This window comes from Podarcis gaigeae, assembly GCF_964106915.1.
Source record: "Podarcis gaigeae genome assembly, chromosome: Z".
Lineage (NCBI taxonomy): Eukaryota > Metazoa > Chordata > Lepidosauria > Squamata > Lacertidae > Podarcis > Podarcis gaigeae.
This window is the reverse complement of record NC_139691.1, coordinates 25,506,884-25,532,644: the sequence shown is the minus strand read 5'-3', so window position 1 is coordinate 25,532,644 and position 25,761 is coordinate 25,506,884. Positions and strand designations below refer to the sequence as shown.

The following is a 25,761-nucleotide window of genomic DNA, read 5'->3' as shown; positions in this document are numbered from 1 at the left end:
CAAACAAATGTGCGGGTCCAAGAGAGAAGAGGCCACTTTGCTCCTCCTCCAGCCCTGCTGTGAGCTAAGACACAGGTTTGCTCAAGGTTTACCTCCCCAAACACGTGAGTGGCAGGCTACAGAACAAACCTTTGACTACTGTTTGTGGTGTGTCGGCAGCCTAGGTTCAGACATAACACTAAGCGAAACAGCAGGACCCCAACATGTTTGCTTGTTCCATTAAGCCATATTTTGGCTTAGAGCTACATATGAACATGGTCACCTGAAGGTTGTTGGGTTTTTTGTGTGTGTGCGTGCTACACAGTAATCTGTGAAACCCTATGGGACTTTGCTCTGCGGCCCCTTGAAACCAGAAGACATTCAGCTACTTGATTATATTAATGGATGGGCATTTGGCAATGTACTAGAATGAACAAGAGTCCAAACTTGACACTAAGAACTGGTCTTAATTGTGTATCCTTTTGCTTATTTAAATGCTAGCTTCAGAATGTAATAGTTGCTTTGAAGAGACCTGAAACCATATTGTGACTATTAGGAAACCTCAAGTGCATCTTTAGAGAACTTAATGCTCTTCACAGAGTACTTTACTACATCGTTCACAGCTCAATTGCTCTAAAATGTTAGCTATCTGAACGTCACAAAGGTAGTTTCTAAGCATACCCATATCCAGTTTTCTGCTACTAATTACTGTCACTGAAATTTTGTACATTTTTATCTGAGTGCAAAAATTAAATGAACTGCAGTTAATAGCAACAAGTTATTCACACGAAGCAGCCAACTGGCAGTCTGCGAAGTTGCATGCAAAGGATCATTATAGTTATTAATATCTGAAACCATGATACAACCAAGAACTCCATTTCTATTTTGCAGCTTATAAAACAGCCAGTAGAATTTCTAGAGGGGAGAGGAACCTTTTCTCATTGTAGATACATCCACAAAGATCAGGCTATGCCTGAATATTGACATTCAAGGGTGGTGTTGTTGTTTTTTTGGTTTTGTTTTTTTAAAAAAACAAGAACAAAAAGGGGTATAAAAAAGGCCCAGGCAATCAGAAGCCCTTTCCATCTGTGAAGTGCATTCTCCTCCTCTTCCGCGTTGTATAAGTGACTCTGTCTAAGGCTAACCCTAAAGGTAATTTACAGCCTTATCAGTGAAAGCAACCATGGCAGATATTACACATTTTAAACCTGCATGACAGAGGGGAAAAAGAAACATTAATGGTCACTTAATCAGGAACACTCAAAACCCTACATTAGAACTCATCTGAGGCATATTAAAGCAAAATGCTGTAATTTTATGTAGCACTCTGCAATTACCACGAGGAGCCCATTATTGTTGCAAGTGACATGATTTTCAGAAACCTATCTAGGCACCCTATATAAATTGGCTGTTGCAATGAGGAGATGTAAAAAATCCTGAAAATGCTCTTGTCCTGCAAGCTTTCATGTTCTACAAAGAACCACATGCAGTTTTTAAATGGCAAATGCTCACTTAGGTGCTGCCACGTTCATAACATTTATGGAATAAAAGAGATAAAAGCACATTTATGTAGTTCTTCCTGTGTGGCCTGCACCGTGTTTGTCCAAGGATGCTCTCATTTCAGTTACTCAAAACTTCTTCCTTAGGCCTAGTTCTCACTGTGCCTGGGCTGGAGTACTTCACATGGCAGGAATGATTCCTACTCACACAAAACAATCACATTGGGAAGGATACTTTAAAACCACCTGTCCTGATAACTATTTATATTAAGTGTGAGTTATTTTCTTGTAAGAAGAAGCATCCCATCAAATGGGCCTCACCTGCAATCTACAGTCCAGACAAATATATACTGTCTCAGTGAGAAATGGGCCTCTGAGATAGCACTGTGACTAGGTATGATCTGGGCGAAGGTTGGTCAAAAGAAAAAATTGAAATTCTGTGTGCTTGTAGTTAAATGCAATGTTGAAAGTTTATTTGCCAGGCGACACACTGTTCTAGAAGAGCATCATATGTTTACTTTGATTAAGTAGAGGTCTATAACCATCTCCTCTGTGCATGTTTACCCTAGTGCAGTGCAAAACAAACTCTAATGAAGGACGACAGTACTAAGCGACTATGCTAAAGTATTCTAGTCATATTTTGTTTTAACAAAGACAGAGAAATTGTGCTCAACAAAGCAGCAACTCTTTTCACAGAGAGAAAAAAAAGATTGAGAATCCTTACCTCCCAGTCCAAGTAATCACAGACATCTTCAAAATTAGTAAGTAGAGACACTGAGCAGAAAAGCCGTGGCAGCTCATCCCTCGTCATTGGGGGAAACCGGCTATCTTTAAGGGCACTGTGAAAGAAAAAAGAAAAAAGGGGGGGGGGATGATTGTGATGCACCTTATTGTAAACAGAAATGTGCACTGAAATGGCACAGCTGAACATATTTTTAGCCTTAATAATAAATTATTAGCAGTAAATGGAAAGCTTCTGGACACTAAAACTGTTCTTTCCACCACATGTTTCGTTATTTGTCACATTTATCACCTTTCCTTCAAGGAATTCATGGTGGGTGGATAATGGTTCTCTCCCTCCTTGCCAGCTGTATCTTTAGAAGAACACTGCAAGTTATATTAGGCCAAGTGAAACTGGCCAAGTTCACACATAACCTTCAAGCAAGAATGGGGAACTTCCAGCCCTCCAGATGTTGCTGGACTAAAACTCCCAATATCCCTGGATGTCAGCTGGGTGGGACTGATGAGGGTTAGAGTCTAATAACATCTGAAGGGCCACAGGCCCCCAGCCCTGCACTAAACCATTGTTTAGTGCTATGTGCACAAGCTGGACTGAGCCTAAGCAAAGTCTTAGGCTGACAAGCTCTCCCTTCTCTTCCTCTTGCAGGAGGACTTCTACAGAGTTTAGTTTTACTTTACACAAATCCTGGTTTGTGGTTATGAACAGAGAAACAAATTTCAAGACAAACCAATTTCAAACCATGGGTTATGAAATTGATTTAACTAACCAGATTATGCTGTAATCTGCAATCTCAGCTTTGAGCTCGTTGTAGCTTGTGCATGTAGCACTAAACCACAGTGCTATGCTACGTGCTATGTTACGTGTAAACCAGGCCACTGACCAACCCAAGGCCACCCAGTGAGTTCCATGGCCAAGTGGACCTGAACCACTCTGATTCTAGCACCCAGTCAGCTTAAACAAGAGCGAAGCAACCCACGGATCAAGCAATTCATCCCCTGCAAGTGTACAAGACCATGCTCCAAATGGGAGAAAAACATTATGGAAACAGCTCTCCGCACTAACCAAAGTCCAGAACTGACAAAGCTTTTAGATGTAAATGATTAATATTTTAAGGATAAATATGTCACATAGATGTGCAAGTTTGATATCACAATTTCAGTATGCAGAGAACAAATGGCATGTATTGCAGCTCTGGAGCACAAGGTGTTTTGAGGAACAGAGAAATGGTTAGTCAGTGAGAAGGTTGTGAACTTGAGATAATCTGCAATTGCTCCATACTCCTACTAGAGAGTACAAAGTATGACACATCACAGATTTAAATGAAGAACTGGGATAAACTGGAGAGAAATCGTTAATGACAATACATTTCAAACAATATTTGAAAGAACATCGGAGTACAATATTTGGAAGAGGCAAGTGCACAGACCTGAAGAGCAGAGAAAATCTGTATGTGTGCTCACTTATACCTAGGGGTGGAAGTGTGCTCCAAATATTTCTTTGAAAATTGTGATGTTGATTACAACAGCTAGCCTCTGAACATAAAAAACTGTCATAATGTGCAATACTGTATCCATACTTGATAACCAGTTATACTGCACTTCAACATTTGATGTTATTGATTTATTACATTTATTTCCTAAAGACACCCATAGAGTGTGACATCATATCCCACATAGCAGCTGACTACATAAGCACTAGGCCTGGGCTATACAGTGGTACCTCAGGTTACATACACTTCAGGTTACATATGCTTCAGGTTACAGACTCCGCTTACCCAGAAATAGTGCTTCAGGTTAAGAACTTTGCTACAGGATGAGAACAAAAATTGTGCCCTGGCGGCGCAGCAGCAGCAGGGGTCCCCATTAGCTAAAGTGGTGTTTCAGGTTAAGAACAGTTTCAGGTTAAGTATGGACCTCCAGAATGAATTAAGTACTTAACCTGAGGTACCACTGTATATCAATATATTTCCCAGGAGCAGTATGAGGAGCAGACCGTGATGTCGGCTTCATTCAGCAGTATATCGCTGGTGAAACCACCACTACTCCTGAGTTCGTCTGCTAGTGACTTCCTCCAGCGAGTGTTGCTAGCAGAGGGACCCAGGAGTGGTAGCAGTTTCACCAGCGATATATCACTGAGTGAAACCCCAATCCCACTCTGCCGATACAGCTTGTTCCTCCCTCTGCATCTTGAAACACAAAATCTCATTTTGCATTAAGTGGTTCTCCACCACCACTTTACAAAACTGTGATCAGCCATGTGCAAATAGGATCCTAGCTCTTTTTTTTTACCTGTTGCCTCAGTGGCTTCTAGCTGCACTGGAGTACAAAAGCACTCTGATTAAGTTGAAGCTGTGCTAATCAGCTGGATGCAAACCAACCACAGGGCTCTCCACAGGGCAATCCTCCTTGGGTATGAGCCACATTATAAACTCCACAGCATTGTTAACAGCTGTGACCAAAAATGTAACAAAGCAAGGTTCCCAAAGCACAGAAATGCCTGTGAAGTAACCACAGATCCGTCTGGACTAAACAAAATGCAGTTTGGTGGAGTTTTTTCCACATCTCTCTGGGGTGGAAACCTTTGTCTATGGTAAATTACATGTTTGCTTTAGATAATTGGCCATCAGCAAAAGAGCTGAAAGGACAGTGAGTTTCTTGGGACAATTCAGAGGTGTACATTTTGCTGCAGGAACATTTGTTCTGTTTGAACTGAGTGGTCAGCCATTACTACAGGAAGACAAAACAATGTTATGGGACAACACATGCAGAGGCACAGGCAGAGAAAGATGAAGAAATTTATTTGCTGAATTTAAATGACAGAGATTTAAATGAAACTATCCCAGGAAGAACATGACAGCGAGGGTACGCTAGCCTGGACCCATCCATCAGAGAAGCAGCAGCTGCAAGTAGCTTGCTCCTCTTTCTACCCCGTTGCTCCCAAGATGAAGAACTCTCTCCTCCTCCTGCCAACTGCAGTTGCCTGGGGATTGTGAAAGTTGAGGGAAAGCACACTCTGGCCTCTGCTGCCAGTCAGAGGAACAAGGGCTGCTGGGCCAACTGTATCACCTTTTATTCAAGTAAGACCACCAGCAAGAAAAGGCCAGCTTGGTGCCAACTGAAATTTCTGTTCACAAGGTTTGCTTCCTGGCAACCTGGTTATTGAGCATTCATCCAGATTTGCTTGCACAGAGGTTATATGACTTGCCAACTGATTGTTTCCCCACACCTTCTAGTGCATTTTTTCTGTCGCCTTAACACAAAAAGTCCTAAATTTGCCAGGTTGCAGCCGATTCCCTCCTGCAACATAATGACAATCTGAAGGGGAGCTTGGTCATCACTTTGCTTCGGGATTCATCTTCCCTTGTGTGGCCACAACTCCACTTCCCAGCATCCGGTGTGAGGAGGAAGGGAGCTGAATCAAAATGTCATCAAAGCAACAATTGTGCTTTCTGACATTTCCAAGTAATACTTTTAGGATGAAATCCTGAAAACACACTAAGACCGACTGAACACAGTGAGAACTCCTTCTAATCTAAGTAAATCCAGATAAGACTGAGCTATTAACTTATAATATTAATATAAATAAACAGAATCACAGAAATGAAAAGCTGAAAGGGACTCTGAGGGTTATCTAGTCCAACCCCCCACAATACAGTAATAGCTTTATATTTATTTGGATTTGCAATGTGGTTGTGGGAAGGATTAATAGGTGGCTAACTAGGTGGTTGTGGGAAGCCCACAAGCAGGACCTGGGTGCGACAGCAGCACTTCATCCCAGTTACAGGGATGAAGTTAAAGCAATAACAACTACGTTCAGACACAATACTGAACTATGGCTTAGCATTACATAAGCAGGACTGGGTGAGCCATAGGCTTACAGACTCCCTTCTGTTCTTGCTAACCGCAGTTCAACTTCAAACTGTGGTTTATGAAGATGGCTTGTTTCAATAAACTAGTTAAGACTGACTGCTGCTTAAGGTCTCACTTTTTGAAATCATGACATTTCATAGGAATCTACTACAATGATCAACCTACAACTTTAATTATGATTTCAGCAGACCCGTTGTTAGTCTAATCTGACTAACTCTGGGAATAACGGCTACAACCCTGTGCTTTTGGTGGCAATGATTTCAGATTACGAGTACTAAGCATAATAGTACACTTTTAGGGACTGCATAAATAACAGCATGACCTCAGTTATGAAAATGATACGCAAATGGTGTTTCATGCCACCAATATACATCAGTGACATACTGTTCTCAGTTCAGGACATACCTCCAACCCAGTGCTGCATACCAAAACCAGTTCCCCACCACCATTTTGGGATCTTGCCAAATGCGAACAAAAAGTTTTGAGATAGCAGCTGTCTCTCATTTCAGGGCTCGGAGGCATGTGGCTGCCTGAGTAAGGCTTTAAGAAACATCAAGGTAAATGAAAATTAGAAAGCTACCCCACAAAACAAATGGTCAATACAGTGGTATACAACCCAGTGATACTAGCATAGTATAGATCTGAGAAGTGTACTCCAAATTAGTACTATTTTCCAGTGCAAAGCCAGTAGTGGAGAACTTGCCCAAAACCATTGGGGAGGAATGCAAATGGCATGGCTTTGCTGCCTGGAGCAGAAGGCAGGAAGAGGCATGACACTACTAACAACTGAGTAGAAGCTGGCATGAGTGAAGCATTTTTTTTTTAAGTGCCCACAAAGATGTATGCCAGCAATAACATAAGGGAAGTTTCACACCCAAGTGAGGGTGAGTGACAGCTTCTGCTCTCTTTGCTAACAGAAGACATTTCAGCAAAACACAATTGGAGTGAATCACTGCCATCATCACTGCCATCACCACCACAACCATCTCTATTTCTAATGCTCAGACTGTTAAGTGCCACTCACGTAGCCAAAGAGACACCACACCACCCATGCGCAAGAGGGGCAGAGGTTTTAGCAGCCTTGGGGAAACATCATGCTTTGGAGAAGTTCAAAACATCTTTGGTGGTGGTGGTGGTTTTTGTTGTTGTTTTTTTAAAAAAACCTCTAAGAGGAAGGAACACCACAAACCAGGGGAAAAAGAATGAAATTGAGTGAAGTGTTTGGAATCCTGATCAGGAAAACTCCACATTTTGTTGCAAGTCCCAGTTATTTATTTATAAATTATTTATAAATTTTAATTGAGCATCAGCAACAGCATGAGAGAGGCATTTGTCAGGAATTCAAAATGTGTTCTGAACATTATAGAACAAAGGCAAAGGATGCTAAATGTTCATCACCTAATTTTAGATGTGTGATAAATATCTAAAAAAACCCAAACACCCTCAAGATGGCATACCAGAAAAGAGATGCATGCAATGCTTGGCAATACAATGGCTTTTAAAAAATAACTTGTCTGGGGAAGCAAACTGGGGGTGGGATTGAGTAGGTTGGAATATACCAGAGAAAATTATGATTGTGGATTTGGAAAGGTAATTCTAGAGAGTGTCATGGACAGTAGTTGGAAAATTGAAAAGAATAGTTGATGTCTTCTAATAATTTAGTGATACACAGGTCCTGTTTATCGAACACAATGTGTTTCCTGGAAATCGTTTGTTAGGAGAGTGTATTTGCATAACGAGTCAATGATTTCCATTATTTCCTATAGAAATATTTATAATGCAGGATTTGTCCACACGCTTTCCCCCACTGAAATGACTGCAGGCAATCAACAAAAGAAAGACAAAGACAAACAAAAACAAAACCCAACCCTAACGGATTTGTCTGAACTCTCCTGCTCTCTGATGTATCCAATCTTGCTCCCCGAAGGAGCATTTTCTGCCCGAAAATGGCTGCTGCCAACAAAAAAAGCAGAAACAAACAAGGAAGTAAGGCTAACTGGCGGAAATGACTGGCAGAATCCGAGACCAGGGAGAAGAGTCGGTGGAAGAAGACTGGAAAAAATTTAAAGACTATTTACAGAAACACTGTAAAATTAATGAATGTTAGAAGGATGCTGGAATGAAGTTATATGGCTTTAGCAGAAATGTTATAAAGAATTAAGTAAAAATAGATTGTTAATGGGCCAAAGGGGAAAAAAGTAAGGTTAGATTGTGTTAAGATAAATTATAGGACAAAAATTGAGAAAGATGGAAAGGATTTGCTGAAATAGCTAACTGAACTAGAATACAAAAAAGGGAGGTGTGAGGAGGTCATTGAAACAAATAAATGAAAGATATGGAAATATTGGATGTGTTGTGTTTTTAATTGTTTCTATTTTTTGTTTCTGTTTTGTCAAGATTAGTAGTGTTTTCTGTTTTTCATGTATTGTATTGTTTTGCTTTGTTTAACTTTTCTTTTTTCTTTTTGTAATCTTTAAACTCTTAATAAATATTACTTTAAAAAAAAGGAAGTAAGGAAGTCGGCTGTTTGGATAAGTGACGCTGCAGAACATATAGCGAGGTTTGTGCATAATTCTTTAAATGTGGATAAGTGAATTTTCAGATAGTGAGCAGGCAGATAGCGGGACCTGCATGTAGATACATAAGTAGGGCTGATACTTGTGGAGAGCTTTATTTTCTTCCAACCTTACTGATGATATAGATTTTGTGCAAATACAAAACTGGTTTACTGAATTTGGACTGAAAACCAGCTGCCTTCACCTGGGCAACACAGCTTCCATGAAGCAGTCTAGTTAAGTAAGCTACTGAGTGAGGGCAAGACTTATAAGTAGAGCAGTAGTGTCTGATTGATCAATCAATCAATCAATCAATCAATCAGGTGTATTAAACCAATTAAATAATTTTGATTGACAAAAAGACACTCCTGATTTAATAAGGATTCTGTTGTTGCTTTTTTTTAAAAAAAATGCAAGTATTTATAAAAAATGTAGAGAGAGAAAGCCCTCCTTCGCCAATGAAGAAGAGGGAATGGTTATTCTGAAAGGGAATGCCTACTGCTACATGTGTGTGCATCAGCTGAAAAACAAAGTTTGTTTGTTTTCCTTAGAACTATCATTTTTCAAATGAATTTTAATCCATTTAATTACCCAAAGTTAAAACTCAATATGGTCAGTCGACTAGGATTTTTTCAGTTTGACAGCAGACAAAAAGTATTTACAGAGTGGTGGCAAAGCTCTAGAAAGAGAGCTTTCCCCACTTTATTTTTAACAGCCAGAGGGCAAGTCCAACATTACATTTCAGCAAACTGATTGCAATGAGTCAGTGACACAGCCAAGAATAGAACTCACGAGTCAGGGCTTCCCTGCCTGCTTTTTTACTTGCTTCCCCACACCCATTCCCTTTTTATAACACAAGCTATGCAAAATATTGCCATGCCCCAAGAGTTCAATAGCAAGCAGCTTAAATCCAGTTTCAGAGGGAACCATTAAAGTAAAACTAGTCCCACTCTTAGAGCGAGGAAAAGTCAACTGATGTTTATTATGGCTGTGAATTGGTGGAGAATCAGGATTAAGAGAATTAACAGTGAATCAGAAATTCTTTAGTGTGATTCCTACTTCAGCCACAAATTACTTAATTGGCCTTAGATTCTATCTTGGCCTCAGTCGCTCACACTCATGGAAATAATACTTACCTATAATACAGGGCTCCTGTATCGATTACAAGATAATGTATGTGAGAAACAAAGAAGACATCTTGCCCAATGAGCTAGAAATCCCCAAAGCGGCAGACTCTATAACAGTGGAAAGTGAAACTGGGTCCCATGAGCAATTCAGTACTAGAGGGACACTATTGTCCCCCTGACCAAAATGGCCAGACCAAAATGGCCCTGACCAAAATGGCCAGAGCGTTGAGATGGAAAATGAAATCAAGGAGGCATTCAAAAGAGAAAATGCTGTAGTGGTGGGTTATTTCAAGTATCCTTAGATAGAATGGGTATGTTACTGTTCCAGTTAGGACAAAGTTAAGATTTCTAGATACCTTAAATGACTGTACCCTAAAACACTTGTCATGGAGCCAACCAGAGATGAGGCAACATTTGACTTGATCTTAAGTGCTGCCCAGGACCTGGTTCAAGATGCAAGTGTTGCTGAATAAACTGGGATCAAATTCAACATACAGTCGTACCTTGGAAGTCAAATGGAATCTGTTCCTGAAGTCCATTTGACTTCTGAAACGTTTGAAAACCAAAGTGCGGCTTCTGATTGGCTGCAGGAAGCTCCTGCAGCCAATCGGAAGCTGTGGAAGCCCTGTCACACGTTCAGCTTCCAAAAATAGTTCACAAACCTGAACAGTCACTTCCGGGTTTGTGGCGTTCAGGAGCCAAAACTTTCAAGAACTAAGCTGTTCTAAAACCAAGGTACAACTGTATATGTAAGTGGCCAATGGCCAAGTCAATCAAACAGAATCATATTTGGCTTCAGAAGAGACTGTGGTATTGGTACTGGTATTGGTATTGGTATTGGTAAGAAAGAAGCTGAAAGGCCAATTCAAGAAAATAGTCTCACCAGAGTGCTTGGGGTTGTTCAAAAGCATACTATTAAAAGCTCACCTAGGTGGTCTACTGCTCATCAAGAAAACTACCACCAGGGAAGATGAGGCCAGATGGTTAAATAGCAGAGACAAAGAAGCAATTAAAGGGAAGAAGGCATCCTTCAGAAAATGTCTTATCTTAGAGGACAAACCAAACCCTTCTTGTGGATGGGTTAGTTTTTTTTTATATGCAAGTTTTTCTTGTGGATGGGTTAGGTTTTTTTTTATATGCAAGAAACTCACCCACCCAACATGTGACAGCATTTGAATGTGCAAATCCACTTACACTTAAAGTGATACAGTTCAGGCATAGCTTTATAGTTTTAGTTTTGTTAAATTTATAAATGTCCCAGAGAAGCTAAGCTAAGGGGATTCATAATGTCTTGGCACAGCCTCTTTGTGGATGGCCTGACAAAAAAGAGAAATCCCACATGCAGCTGCTGATACCGCTAAGCATTTCCCAGCAAAATTCTGCACTGAATATTTACCAGCGCATCCCATGTCCTCCATCATGGGTGTGTGTGTGTGTGCTGGCACTGCAAATAGAAGAGCCAACTGGAAGCAAATGAAACTTGAGATGGGTCATGGTTTACCCAGATCTTTGACTCAGGGCGAAGGAATGTGTGGTGTGGTGGGGCTTTCCCTGAAATCTGTCCCTTATTGCAAAACAGTCACCATGGATCATCTATTCCCTGGGATTTCCCTTGACAGAAACCAGGAGAATTATGAAGATAGACATTAATTTAGAGACAGAGGGAGTTTGTTAACATCTATTGATTTTTCCATTGCCAGGTTTTAGCTGGCTGAGGCCACTAACAGGCAGCGAGGGAATTCTTGTTATACTGACAATCAATATTTTCCTAGTGAAACCCCAGCAGCAATAAGCATAATTTAGCTTTATCAAAAGAGCAGCCAAACCAACAGCTTCTTTCATCTGATAGTATAAAGAGAAATACTGCTCTTGAGAGAACAGGCAAAATTCTCATTCCAGTTTTTGTAAAGAAGCTTGAGAGAGATCATTTTCAGGCAGTCCCCTGCCCACCTTTGAGAAGAAAACTTGAAATCCAAAATCTAAGTTGATGGTGAGAAATAGCTCTGCTGCATGCATCCTCAAAAACTAAGACATGAAGGATTTATATATATATATTAACACATACACAGATATTGCTTTCACACATCATGTTAAACCACGATGTAGTGCAACTTGTGTGAGCAGGAATGAGCTGCAATAAGCCTTGGTCTCATGCACTCACACTTATTATGCTGCCAGGGGTTGTTTGAAAAGCTTTTTGGTTTGGTAACAACAGGTTTTTGTATTATGGGGAGTGATGAACTGTGGTTAATATTAACTATGGTTAGGTTCAAACAATCCAACTCCAAACTATGGCTTTTGATACTGGTTTGCCAAAACTAACTGTGGTTCATGTTAACAACAATTATGGGTCCAGAAGATGCAACAAGCAGTTCTTTCTTTTCAGCACAAGCACAAGACGTGATGTGCCAACATAGCCAGTGTCTATGCTTGAGACTAGACAGCAAAACAACCCCTGCCCTAAATCCAGACCTGTGAATTATGTGTACATCCTGAACACTGGCTGAAGGCAGGAAAGGAAATAAAAAAACCACACTTGAATTTCCTATGTATTGTTATTTTGAACCGGAAAATGCTTTAAGATCACACAGGCTGCCAGCTGAGACAAAGGTCATACCAGAGGACAGAAATAAAAAAGCACATGGAACTGATATGGTACAACAGAGAACTGGATATTTGCCCTGGGTAAGAACAGGAGTGAAAAGAAATTCTCCATGAGATCCTTTTTCAGTCCTCTCAAAAGTTTTAAAGGCATTTACTAGTTTCCAATACATTGTTTAGAATCTGCATCCCCAGCATCCTAGACATTTTATGCTGTGCTTATTTTATGTTGTTTTGCTTTCACTCAAGGGAGAAAGTTCTTATACACCAAAGTTATGAAGCTGACAAATTGAAGAGTCCTGGGAGAGTTTGTGGCAAATGGAGGGACTGAGTTAAAAGAGGAGAAAGGGACCCCTGACCATTAGGTCGAGTTGTGACCGACTCTGGGGTTGTGGCGCTCATCTCGCTGGCATACAGCTTCCGGGTCATGTGGCCAGTATGACTAAGCCGCTTCTGGCGAACCAGAGCAGCACATGGAAATGCCGTTTACCTTCCCGCCGGAGCGGTACCTATTTATCTACTTGCACTTTGGCATGCTTTCAAACTGCTAGGTTGGCAGGAGCAGGGACTGAGCAACGGGAGCTCACCCCGTCGCAGGGATTCGAACTGCCGACCTTCTGATCGGCAAGTCCTAGGCTCTGTGGTTTAACCCACAGCGCCACCCGCGTCCCTATACTTACAGACATAAAAAAAGCCTGCTGGATCAGGCCAGCGGCCCATCCAGTCCAGCATCCTATTCTCACAGTGGCCAACCAGATGCCTATGGGAAACATGAAAGCAGGACCTGGACACAAGAGCATTCTCCTCTCTGGTGGTTTCTAGCAACTGGTATTCAGACACATTACTGCCTCAAACTGTGGAGGTAGAGCATAGCTGTCATGGGTAGTAGCCACTGATAGCCCTGTCCTCTTTTAAAGCCATCTGGGTTGGTGCCGCCTGTGGCAATAAGTTCAGTAGTCTAATTCTTCATTGCATGAAGAAGTACTTTATTTTATCTGTCCTGCATCTTCCAGCATTCAGCTTCATTGGATGTCCATGTGTTCCAGTGCTAAGAGAACGGGAGAAAAACTTTTCTCTATCCGCTTGCTCCAGGCCATGCATAATTTCATAAACTTCTATCATGTAACCTTTCACTCGTCTCAGACACTGCAACTGACTTCTCTATCCACCATCCAGACAAGCATGAGGCAGAATCAGCCAGGCAAAACACTAGGGATGTGAAGCAGGGCCAGCAAGTGGGGGTGACCCATGGTGAGGTCTGAGGGCCAGCTAGAGATGCCTTAAGGACTGTATGAAGAGATTGCAGCCTGCAAAGAGTTGAGGGGAGGAGTTCTAAGGACCTGAGAGCTTGAGGCCCCTCAACACGGGTCTTATGCAATAGAATGTGCCTCACCTGCCAAGACTCTAGCAGTCTGAGAACAGCACGGTTTGAGAAGCAGCTTTGAAAAGTGTGGGCTGTTTGGTTGCCTCTATCTTTATCTTGCTTTAAGTACAACAAATCTTTTCTATTGAGTGTACACAAAATAAACGTTCAAACAATATACAACATTCTCAGATAAAATAGCTCAGGATCTAAGATAAGGCACAAGCTGTCTCCTTTCCTAGCATAGAAGGTGATTCGTATGCTGGGGCATGAAGTTGCAACACCAGACACAGACAAGAGGGTACCTATGTCAATTGATGGGGTATCCCCAGTCCAAGCTTAAGATCTGTCAGTGATGCCTTGGTTCAAATTTCATCATATGAGGAAGGCATACTGGTCTTTTCCAGTGGCCAGCGGAGCTCTGAAACACTCCTCTGTGAGCTGTTCATTTGACTCCCTCTCTCAAGGCATTCTGGAAGCAAGTAAAGATGAGATTATTTTGTTCTGCTTTTGGAAGTCAGCCCCCCCCCCCCCCCACGTTGGTTTCCTGCTGTTCCAATGGCTGTTCTTTGTGGCAAATTTTAATGTGCAATTTTAATAGGTTTTATAGAATTGCTTTTTTTAGAAGCAGTTGCTGAAAAGTGGTCTACAAATTCCTGCAAATGAATCTGGCAGGCCGTTACATAGATTCAGTGGGCAACAGACCCAGCACGTGACACCATCCCTAGAAAGGCCACTTCAGCACACACAGAGCCACCCTGAGAGTTCGAGAAAAGTGGTACTGGAGCAATATTTCTGGCCACTGCCTGCATTGGAAGACAACTATTTCAGCAGCCTGCAAAGTCGCTGTTGGGGGAGCATCCAAGCTCAGACAATCCCTAATGCACAGTGGTTTCACAGAAGCAGTAAATGCACTTGGTCTCCGAAATTCCACAGAACATGCTGCACTCCAACCTGATGGGGGACTGTCCAGGCCAAACCACAAGCAGAAGAGGAATATCAGGGGGAGTGGGGCACTTAAGTGAGCTGCCAGAGAAAGGGGCACGTGTATAAGCTCAGCTGGCCCATTTGAGCTTTACCAAGTTATCTGCTGAATATTGATACTGTGTTTGAGGGAAGGTCTCCAAAGAGTTGGGGACTTCATTAAGGTAATGGGTAACCTCCCCCTCTTTTTTCCCCTTCCCCCTTATTTTTTCTTGCACTCCCATCTTTATTTTGTTAGTCTACATGCTTTCCTTGGCCTTAGCCTGATGCACTAGACACAGGAACTATTTCCAAGACACATGGAGTCATAATTTTGGCTGACCTATTCTGATAAGTACAAACATACTGCAATCATGGATGAAGCAGGGGACAAGGTTGATTTTAAGAGCAAAGGAACATATAGGGAAATGGTGCTGAATCCACAGATTACCTCTATCCTCTATGCCTTTTCTCAATCAGGTTCTTGACACTGAAAGTGAGACAAGCACCTGGGGTGATAAGCAGTGGGCACACAGAGAGAGAGAATTTAGCACTCCTTAATTGCATAACACTTAAATTCTTTTTTTTTAAAAAAAAAAAATGTTTTCAACACGATCTGAGTCTGCATCATTTCTAGTTTCGGGCTTACATGCCAGAAGTAGCTTTTGAAAGTTTCACGACTGTTAATTCAGGTGCAATTTACACTGCAATTTGGTACATGTTGATGCAATTTGGCAAAGGCACTTATATTATGTATCACAGGCAAAGTCTGACCCCAGTTCCCACTAAGAATGCCTGCAGCTGTGACATAGCCCTCTCAAGTACCTTGCCCCAAAAGGGGTATTTGCAATAGGATGGTAGTTGTTCAGTACCATTCAGTGCTGGATGGGTTTTTTCCAGGAGTGGCCACAATATCATCTTCTTCAAGGTGGGCAGTACCATCCCCTGAATTCAGCCAGTCATGCTTCACCCCAGCTAGTTTTAATCAGCCAAGAAGAGGAAGGATGAAGAGGGCACATCGTTAGGTGCATGCAAGCACCATGTCAATGTAATCAGGTTGCAAAAACTGAAACTGATCCCACAGAACATGGTTTGATGGGGCACTGGAAATCTCTTCTGGGACTGCATCAGTCACGGCATCTAGCTTGCTAAAGAGAAGACTGTCTTTGTCCTCAAAGTGCTTAACATGGAGGGTCTCTGGGGTGTCCCAGACCCCATCTGCTGATATACTGTAGGTGTCAACAGCTAATGGACCACCCTGAAGTTCTTCTGGGCCATTTCTCGAGGATGCACCAAAGCAGGCCCTCTTCACTGCTTTCACCATCATGCTCTAGCATATGTCCAGTCATTGTTGCACTAACTCAGGGGTAGTCAACCTTTTTACACCTACCACCCACTAATGCATCTTTCTTGATGGTAAAATTTCCTTACCGCCCACCAGTGTTCGATGGAAGGAGGATTCAGCTTGTGCCATAGAGCCCCCTACCGCCCACCTAGAATCCTGAAACGCCCAGTAGTGGGCGGTAGGAACCAGGTTAACAACCCCTGCACTAACTGCACTCTAACCGTCCTTGACTTGTTTCCTCACATGTAACTCCCAAGTACACCAGGCAGCTGAACGTGCTCCACTGGATCAGAGAGTATGCTCAGAAACAATTATATCTATAGTCCTCTGAATCTCAAAATTCCATAGCAAGTCAAGGGCCTCAGGACAGTCACCAGATCTACCAACTAGAAAATCCCTCGGAGCATCCCTTTTGAGTCCTTAGAATAAAGTTTAAAACCTGTAAAGACAAAACTGCAAGAACACCAAAGGGGCAGAAGACCTGCAGTTGCTGAACTCCCTTTAAACCTGGTTAATGATTCTTGGCTCCTCAGAGAACAAAACAACACTGAAAAGGTCCTAGCCCCTGATAAATTAGATAGCTGCTGAGCCAGCAACAGCACTATCACATAAAAAGCAAACAAACAAACCCCAATTAAATAATTAAAACAGATTGTGGAGCTCAGCCAAAAACGACCTTTCTCAACGCCATCTTGGCAGCATCCTTTTGAGTCTGTAAATCTCTGCTGGCAGATCACCCCAACAGGTCCCCCACTTATGTGGGGTGAATTGGTAAATACTGCGTTGGATTCCTCTGTTGCACAGCTCTGAAAAGTCTATTTTACTTGTTTATTTAAGACACTTATATACTGCTTAATCATTAGCATTTCTGAGCCCTTGCAGTAGTGGAGTCACAAGATGGGATACAGCCCAATGTCACCTGAATAAAATTCAGACCATAACCAAAGGGCTAAGGACTGAAGGGGTGCTTAAATTAGGATGCATATGCACAGGATGTAGCTTTGGACTCAACAAAGCCTGTATGTGTGGACCCCCAATCAGTCCCATAGGGGCTATGTGAACTAATATTAGAAACCAATATAGAAGTGAGAAAAACAGGCAGTTCTGCAGCAGGAGGAAATGTTTTTCTGTATTGTTCATAGCAACTGGTATTGAAAAGTTGGAATATATTACTGCAGTGTACCCGAAAGAATCAAATCAGCAGGCCAAAGCAGAACTACTCAGTTTGATTATTATCTCATATCTCATTATTTCTACATCAATATGATTGCACATGCCAGATGGTCAATATTTAGGGTTATAATTCCAGAGCTTTTTGATTGTGCATTATGTTTTCAAAAATAGTAGAAATAATTTCCTAATAATAGGCTCCAGTAAGACCCTGAACTATGTAAAGTGCTAACAGTTTACATTTTAGGAAAGCTCTTTTATGCTTTATACTGTTTAGGAAGCATGTGAAATCATACTATTTTTGAAGTCTTTAGCCATGTCACACAGGAGTAAGACTAAGGAAGGCTAAGAAGAGAATCGCCCACTGCAAACCAATACAGTGGTACCTTGGAACTTGAATGGCTCCATTCTCGAACATTTTGGCTGCCGAACACAGGGAATCCGGAATTAAGTGCTCTGGTTTTCTAACATTCCTCGGAACATGAACGTCCAATGTGGCTTCTGCGGTGCAAAAACCTAGTTGTTGGCCAATCGGAAGCCACGCCTTGGAACTCAAACATTTCGGAAGTCGAACGGTCTTCCGGAATGGATAATGTTTGAGTTCTGAGGTACCACTGTACAGGCAACAACCCATTTAGGTGTGTTCAAATAACACACAATTGTGCACATGTGCATGGCGCCAAACCCGGAAGTAGGCCCAAAATGTCATAAAGATGTCATGAAAAGGGGCAGGACAGGGTGGGGGCAGAATGGGCTTACATGCACTCTGCCCATGCATGTGGGGGTCCAGAACATAAGCCCCACACAAAACGAGGATTGCTTGTCTGGAAAATCAGAGTTGATTAGGAGAGCAAAGCACCAGAATTACGACCAAGATACAACCTATGAGCAACCTATGAAAATACCTATGATAATATCACATACCCTGAAATCTAAACGGTGCAGGTTCACCACAATTATCATTGAAATGTGAAGGTGCTCCGCACAAATTCATTATTTATCGGTAAACATTGAAATAAGCACTGCTGACTGAGGATTTAAATTATGACTACACCACCTTTGTAGAAAGGCAAATAATAATGTACAAATAATGCTGTTAGTAAGTCAGCAATAGCATTTTTTGTTCTATAAAATCAAACCTACAAGAGACAGACAAACAGATACAGACACACAAACACACACACACACACAGAGAGAGAGAGAGAGAGAGAGAGAGAGAGAGAGCGCTATACCACTGCTTGCATTGCTCACCAACACTACCTACAGTCCATGACTCCCCAAACCACCTCCCCCACACATTCCCTGAACTACAAACCCTCAGACCAGTGGTGGGAAACATTTTTAGCTCCCACAAGTGGACAAGGCAACCCACCTTTCAATCACATGAGTTGCCCAAATCGCAACACCAAAGATTGAAATGAGGAGTATAGAAAAGCTTGTAAAATCTTGTCATGCACAGATCACCCCATTGCAATTCTACTTCTCAGTGACCCTCAGTGTCCTTCGAACCCAAGCATCTCCCCCCCATATCACTTTCTCACTACCTAACAGCATCTTTGATCTTGCTCCATATCCATCAGTCCCCTCCTCTCGTAACCAACTAACATTTCTTTCTCCCACATCTCTCTCTCTACCCTTCTCTTCCTGTAAAAGGACCTTCCCCTACTATCCTTCTTTCTCTACCCAGAACATCCCTCCCCCCCACCACACATACCCTCATCTCTCCCCCATGAGCACATATTCTACCCTCACATTTTTTCCTCCCTCTCTTTCTATCCAAGAACACATTATTTTATGCCCCCTCCCCACACATCTCACCCCAAATCCTCTTCCCTCACACAACACTCCAAATGCATCCTCTGGCCCACACATATTTCCTGAAACCTTTCTTCCCTTTTCCCCAGAGGGTGGACTGAAAGGGAAAGCGCTGGACCAGAGTGGAGTAGCCTTTGCAAGCTTTCCCTCTCTTAACCTGCTGCCACTGTGTCTACCATGAGGAGCCAGAGAAGGATGGCTGCATTTCCCCCCTCCTGTCTTGTGTAACCAGTGGTGGCAGTGATAAAAGGAGAGTGGGAAAGCCTGCAAAGCTCACCCTGTGCTGATTGCCCCTGAGGCCACTTGTTTACCAGGGCAGCTTACCAGCAACTGCCTTGCTTCATCGTTGCTTTCTAGGCCTGCGAGGCTGCTGAGGCTGAAATGGTGGTGTTTGTGTCCAGAGCACAGTGAAAGCAGAACACACTGATTTCTAAGGGCCTTCCCTGCCCTGCTGCAGCTCTTCCGCCTCCCCCCACAAAACCTACACTGGTTGCTTGCCTGTCTACGTTGCCTACCTGCTGCTCTGTCATCCTGCTGCAATTCATGGACAAGCCAAGTACAGCTTAGCATTTTCCTCACAAAAATAATATATGGCAAGTTAAGAAATCACTTTCCCTCAATGTAACATGGATAACAGGCAAGACACTTAAAATGGGAAATACAGGAACAACAGTGAGGAGCAGCCTTCCCCAACCTGGTGCCCCTCAGATGCTTTGGACCACAACTGCCATCATTGACTGGCATTGGCCATGCTGGTGGAGGCTGTGAGTTGCAGTTCAAAACATCTGGAGGCCAGCAGGTTGGGGAAGACTGGTGCAGAGGTACAAGAAAGCAGAGTGGCTAACATGCACCAAATATCAGACACAAGAAAATAATTTTTCAGACATTAGTTGCACAGCCAATATTATAAAAGTCAAGGGGTACACATGCTGAACAGGAAACAATACCTGTATTTCAGCACTTTTAAATAAGCCAGCCTATGAAACAGGGGTTGTTTCTTTGATTGTTGTTGTTTTGCTAATTAGCACTAAAATGCCGGAAGCCTACATGCTTGACAGACAGAAAGGTACTATTGTGTGTACACACTCCTTTCCTATCTGTTAGAAAACAAATTGTTCTGATACTCCAATCTTAACTACTGAACAGGAAACTGGTTACATTTCCTGAATAGAACTGACAAACCTTAGAAGGAAAGTATGCATAGAACAGAAACGAGAGGAATTTACTGAGGGATTTGTATGTGTAGTTGGGAGACTTCTCCCCACTTTCCTTTTAAACCTAATATGACTGCAAATCTCAAAGGGTGGGTGGGACTAGCAAAGGCTTTCCACAGGAGCAACAGACGCTGGCTTCCTTCTTTCCCTTCATCCCCAGTGAAGAGAGAGCAACACCCGTGTCCTCCCCATCCTCCACAAAGGAGAGGAGGAAGCCAGTGGGGTTCTCAAGTGATGAGAACAATTGAGCAGCTCCTGGTCCTGCTGTTCTTCAGAGTCACACTGTGCAACCACAGCTTGATGCTCACTGAACACTGCTGGTCCAAGGACCACAGTTTGGGAACCCCCAGTTTAAGTCATGAAAGTTGCCCTTGAACTCAGATATTTCAAACATATTAATGCAAAAATAAGCAAATTTTCATTTCATTAAAAGGAAAAGGCATGCTTGGGGCAACCGACCCTGGAAGGGTGTGCATGTGAGGAAAGGAAACTGCAATTCAAAAACTGAAACAGAGTTGAAAGGCAAAGTGTAATACATTTCCATGAGCCTGGGAAATTTTAGTTTTTTTTATACAGTGGAGAATGCAAAAGGCATCAAGATTTTACATGGAGGCAGGAAAGGGAAAGGAAACCCAGCTCCCTTGAACTACAGGGGATCAGCTTTTAAGGAATCTTCCTGTTAACCACATTCTTCCCAAATAAATTATTCTATTCATATTCTCCCATAGAACAAGTCACAATAAAGAAGGATGGGCATACCTCCCTGGGTAGTGAGTCAAATTATCTTTCCACTGACTGGAGACGGTTAGTAGGAAAAACATGAAGAATGTATTTAATACAACGAGGAAGTGCCCAGTGCCTGCCATCATCCGACAAGACTGTTGCCTGGCAATGACTGCTATGAACTGTTTGCCCAAAAGCCTTCAAATCATTTTTGGTAGGCACACTCGAAATGCAAGGAGTCTATTGCTACACATAATGTTAATTTTCAAATGTGCATACTGTATAGATTTGATCTGTTTGGACTTGCAGTTGTTGCATAATGATAGTGTTAATGCAAAAAGAAGAAGAAAAAAAAGCACCTGTTGGCAGTTCAAGGGCAATTATGTTAAAATTTTCAAGGATTTCTGTTTGAGAAAGAGCCCCAACCCATTATTATTCATTATTATTATTATTATTACTTATTAAATTTGTATACTGCCTTTCATCTGAAGATCACAGGGCAGTTCACAACATAAAAATACAACATGAGAACACAAAATAATAAAACCAAAAAACCTCCACTAATAGCCCCCCTCCCATAAACACATTTAAAAGGCCATAGAATGTTAATCAGCCCAAGGCGTGGTTCTTAAGAAATGTTTTCACCTGGTGCCTAAAGATATGTAATGAAGGAGTCACATGGGCCCCCCTGGAGAGAGCAATGCACAAGTGGTAAGCCACCACAGAAAAGGCCTGTTCTCATGTTGCTGCCCTCTGGACCTCTTGTGGAGGAGGCACACAGAGAAGGGCCTTAAATATGGCCACAGCTTCCAGGTGGGTTCATATGGGGAGAGGTGGTCCTTGAGATACTGAATTCCTGAGCTGTTTAAGGCTTTATACGTCAAAATCAGCACTTTGAATTGAGCCCGGAAATTAACTGGCACCCAGTGTAGTTGGGCCAGGATTGGTGTAATATGCTCAAAACATCTTGTGCCAGAGAGTAACCTGGCCACCAAATTCTGCACCAACTGAAGTTTCCAAACTGTCTTTAGAGGCAGCCCCACCTACAACACATTGCAGTAATCTCACCTAGAGGTTACCAGAGCATAGACAACAGTAGTTAGGCTATCCCTGTCCACATAGGGGCAGAGGTGGGCCACTAGCCAAAGCTGACGGATGGTACTCTTCACCACTGAGACTACCTGAGCCTGAAGTGGCAGCAAAGGATCCAGAAGAACCTCCAAGCTGTGTGCCTCCTGCTTCACAGGGAGCGTAACACCATCAAGAGCAGGCAAACTCCCATCCATCCAGTCTAGGGAACTACATACTAATAGTGCCTCAGTCTTAACTACTAAGACCTTTGGAAACAGTGCAGATTTAACCCAGACTACCTACTAGCTATAAGTTTGCAAATGAGCATCATGCATTTTCTCCCTCTCACTTTTTGTTTGCCTTAAACTGCTGTTATATGGTTCAAACCTGCTCAGCATCAATCCTGGTTTAGCATTACACCCACTTAAGGGACAAGGAAAAGAACGAAGAAAACAGAAAGAGCCCCCCTCGATCAACGTAAGGGGTTCATCTAGTCTAGCATCCTGTTTCTCAGAGCTTTTAGGAAGGCTGCAAGCACGGCATGATGACAATAAACATCCCCTGCTGTTGCTCCCCAACAAATGGTACGTAGTGGCATGCTGACTCTTAAGCGGAGGCTTCATCACAACTAAAATGCCTTTGACTGAGCTGTTTTCTCAATGAATTTATCTTGATTCCATTTTACACCCATGCAGGCTTAGTGCCCATCACTATTATCTTGAGACAGCAAATGCTCCTTGCACTGAGCAGGGGGGAAGGGAGGCTGCTTCCAATTTGCAACCCTTGGTGTGCAAGGAGCCATTTGTCTTCTTCTTCAAGTGCCCCAATGTCTTCACCTTTCTGGAGTCCTGACAAGACAGCTCTTCTCACTCAGGCCACTGGGCTTACTGGTCATGTCACTGTGTACTCTCTGAATAGGCCCAATGCAAAATGCTAAAATAGTATCTGTAGGTGAAACAGGCTGCCTTCACTGTGAAAATACAAGCTGTAAAGAGCTTTGAGAAGGAATCCTGCAGTGAAGAGTGCATGTCTAGACTGGAATTATTAAAACAATTACCAGTTATGCTGGCTCCTGTCTTTATTCCCCAATAACACCCAGGTGTATTACATAACTTCCTCCCTTCAACCCTTCCCCACATTTCAAATTTTAGACTGAAAGCTCTAAGGGCAGGGGGGACATGCCCTTCTGTACTCTGTAAAGTGACATGGACACTGAAAGTGCTACAGAAATCGAAATCATCATCATCATCATCATCATCATCATCATCTGGGAAAGCTAGACGACCTCTTGCAACATAAGAGTCAGTATGACCAAAGGCACCAAAAATGAATGAACACTAGATAAGTTGGGGAAAAATACTAGATTATGTATTGTGAATTAAATAATTGTGCAGTCAATGAAGATATCACATTTCTTTGTGCTTTCTTGTATTTCAGGGTTTATTTCTTTGCTCTGCTTTATGGGAAACCCTCAAAGAAATATGGATTATTCTATTTCATTAAAACTACATTTAGCTGTCCTAAATTATGGGAACAGATTTGGATACATGGGCACTAACTCTCAGGAAAATTTTGTATTTGGCTTCTTTAAAGTACCAAAAACAGTGTAATAAATGAAAGCGCAATTATCTCCAAGTGCTTACATCACTACTTTAAACAGAATACATGCATGCACATTATCTGTGTTCTGGGGTACAAATTTCATTTCTTCTTCATTCCCCTTTCATAGAAGTGGAATGGATCTATATTGTAGTCAAGAAGAATCCTGCTAGGCCAAGAATCATGGACTCTACTACCTTAAAGCTCTAACCCTACCCCTATCAGTTAACATACAGATTACCAACAACACTAAGGCTAGCAAAACTTCTTGGTCACTTAAGACCTACTCAAAATCATGCTTCCTTCATGACATGAAGGTGGTAACAATGTTAAATTTAGGAATGCTCAGAAAGTGGTTTGGACTATGAATTTATGTTTTATGGTGTCTTCAAGTAAATTCTGAATCAGACTCAGAAAACCCCCATCTCTGCTTAAATGTCAGGCCCAGTTCAGAATGGGCTTGCCTGGCTCAGTCCCTACCTCACTGATGCTGCATATGACCCTCTATCTTTCCTTGTTTAGGTTTACTATGTTGCACCATAAAGATCCTGCTGCAAAGTCTTAATTAGACAGCAGGACTCTGGGCCAAGAGCATTCCATGCACAGGGATCCCGGGAAATAGGTCTTGAAACTAGAAATGCCCAAGGAACCCAGTGGTTGACTAGCATTCTAGAGGATAATGGACATTTCATTTTGAGAATTTCTCCACCCACCCCTGCCAAATGAGGTTAAAGGAAATAAAGATAGTAAGACCGTAACAAATTCAAGGGGAGAACCTTAAGAACGACTGCTCAACAATACATGAAAAATAGTTTGTCAACCTGTTCTGAAATGGTGTAGTAAACTGCTTCCAAGGTCAGTAAATTCTTGAAGAAGCTGGAAAACACAAGGCAATTTTTTTCATAATCTAGATTGCTATAAATCACACATTCTGCTGGTTTACTCAAAATCATACATTTGGTCTGTCATACACTATTTGGGTGCAAAACACAACAAATGCTTCAGCATATTTTTTTTTTTAAATTTCTCTCTCCTACTACCATATCATCACATTTATAGTCATGAAGAATAGTAAAGTCTGTGCCAAAAGAAAAATCCATGAAACATATAGCCAGAAATGTTATTCACTGTGGGTAGCCTCATCCCTTCTACATAATCTGTGTGATGTGGCCAGTTAACAAGAACTCTATTCCATGCCATTCAGAAAGGATGGGGAGGGGGGCAGGATCAGTGCCGGTAATGTTAGGAAAGCTGATTTTTCATCACATTGCAACCTTTGACTTCATGAATGAGGGGAAAACATGTTACACTGGTGCACCTGACTCACCTCTCCCTTTAATAAAAAATATTAGCATAAAAAGTTAGTTCTGAAAATATCAATTCCACTATTTATTCCTTACATACAAAGAGTGACATTACCAGTCATAGAATTCTTTCTCAATTCTTTTTTTCCTGATCACCTTTTCAAAAGATCATTTGGCCAGCCTTTGCCAACCTGGTGCCCTCCAGATGTTTTGGACCACAACTCTCATCAGACCTAGCCAGCATGGCCATACTTGCTGGGTTGAAAGAAGCTGCGGCCCAGAACATCAGGAGGACACCTTGTTGGAAAAGATTGCCCCAGGCTGTTTTCTAACTACTGCACAATAATGTAAAGCAAGAAGCTACTGTGACAACCATGTGGAAATATATGAAGCCACAGTCTTTGAGCATACCAGCAGGTGAACTCCCTGCATTTGATTCAAAAAGCTGAAATTCTGGAAATGCAAAATATGTTACAAAACCCACAGGGATGATTTGAAGCACACTCCACTATATGCCTACCATCTGTCAAGACAGGGATGCAGTCCTGAAAACTGCCACCAGCCAATCTAAACTTATTTCAGTGACTGAACCTGTTGTAGTGCAGTGCACCAGAGCTCGGGCTACAACAAAGCATGTCTCAATTTGATTCTCATCTCTACTGTGAGCTCACTACTAGGTGGCCTCTCTCTCTTCCAGCCTCACTTAAAGTAAGGTTACCAGATTTTTTTCAATGAATCTGGGGACACTTTAATCAACCAACCAACCAACCAACCAACCAACCAACCAACCAACCAACTAAATACTACACGTTCGGGACATTG

At 42.1% G+C, this 25,761-nt stretch overlaps 1 protein-coding gene across 1 annotated transcript in view; it reads right to left on the bottom strand.

The window, feature by feature from the left end:
* Window positions 1-25,761, bottom strand: part of AMMECR1 (AMMECR nuclear protein 1) — a 132,666-nt gene that overhangs the window by 20,429 nt on the left and 86,476 nt on the right. Inside the window, exon 4 of the mRNA XM_083722375.1 lies at window positions 2,203-2,317. Coding sequence (XP_083578501.1) covers window positions 2,203-2,317 — 115 coding nt within the window. The remainder of the gene's footprint in view (window positions 1-2,202; window positions 2,318-25,761) is intronic.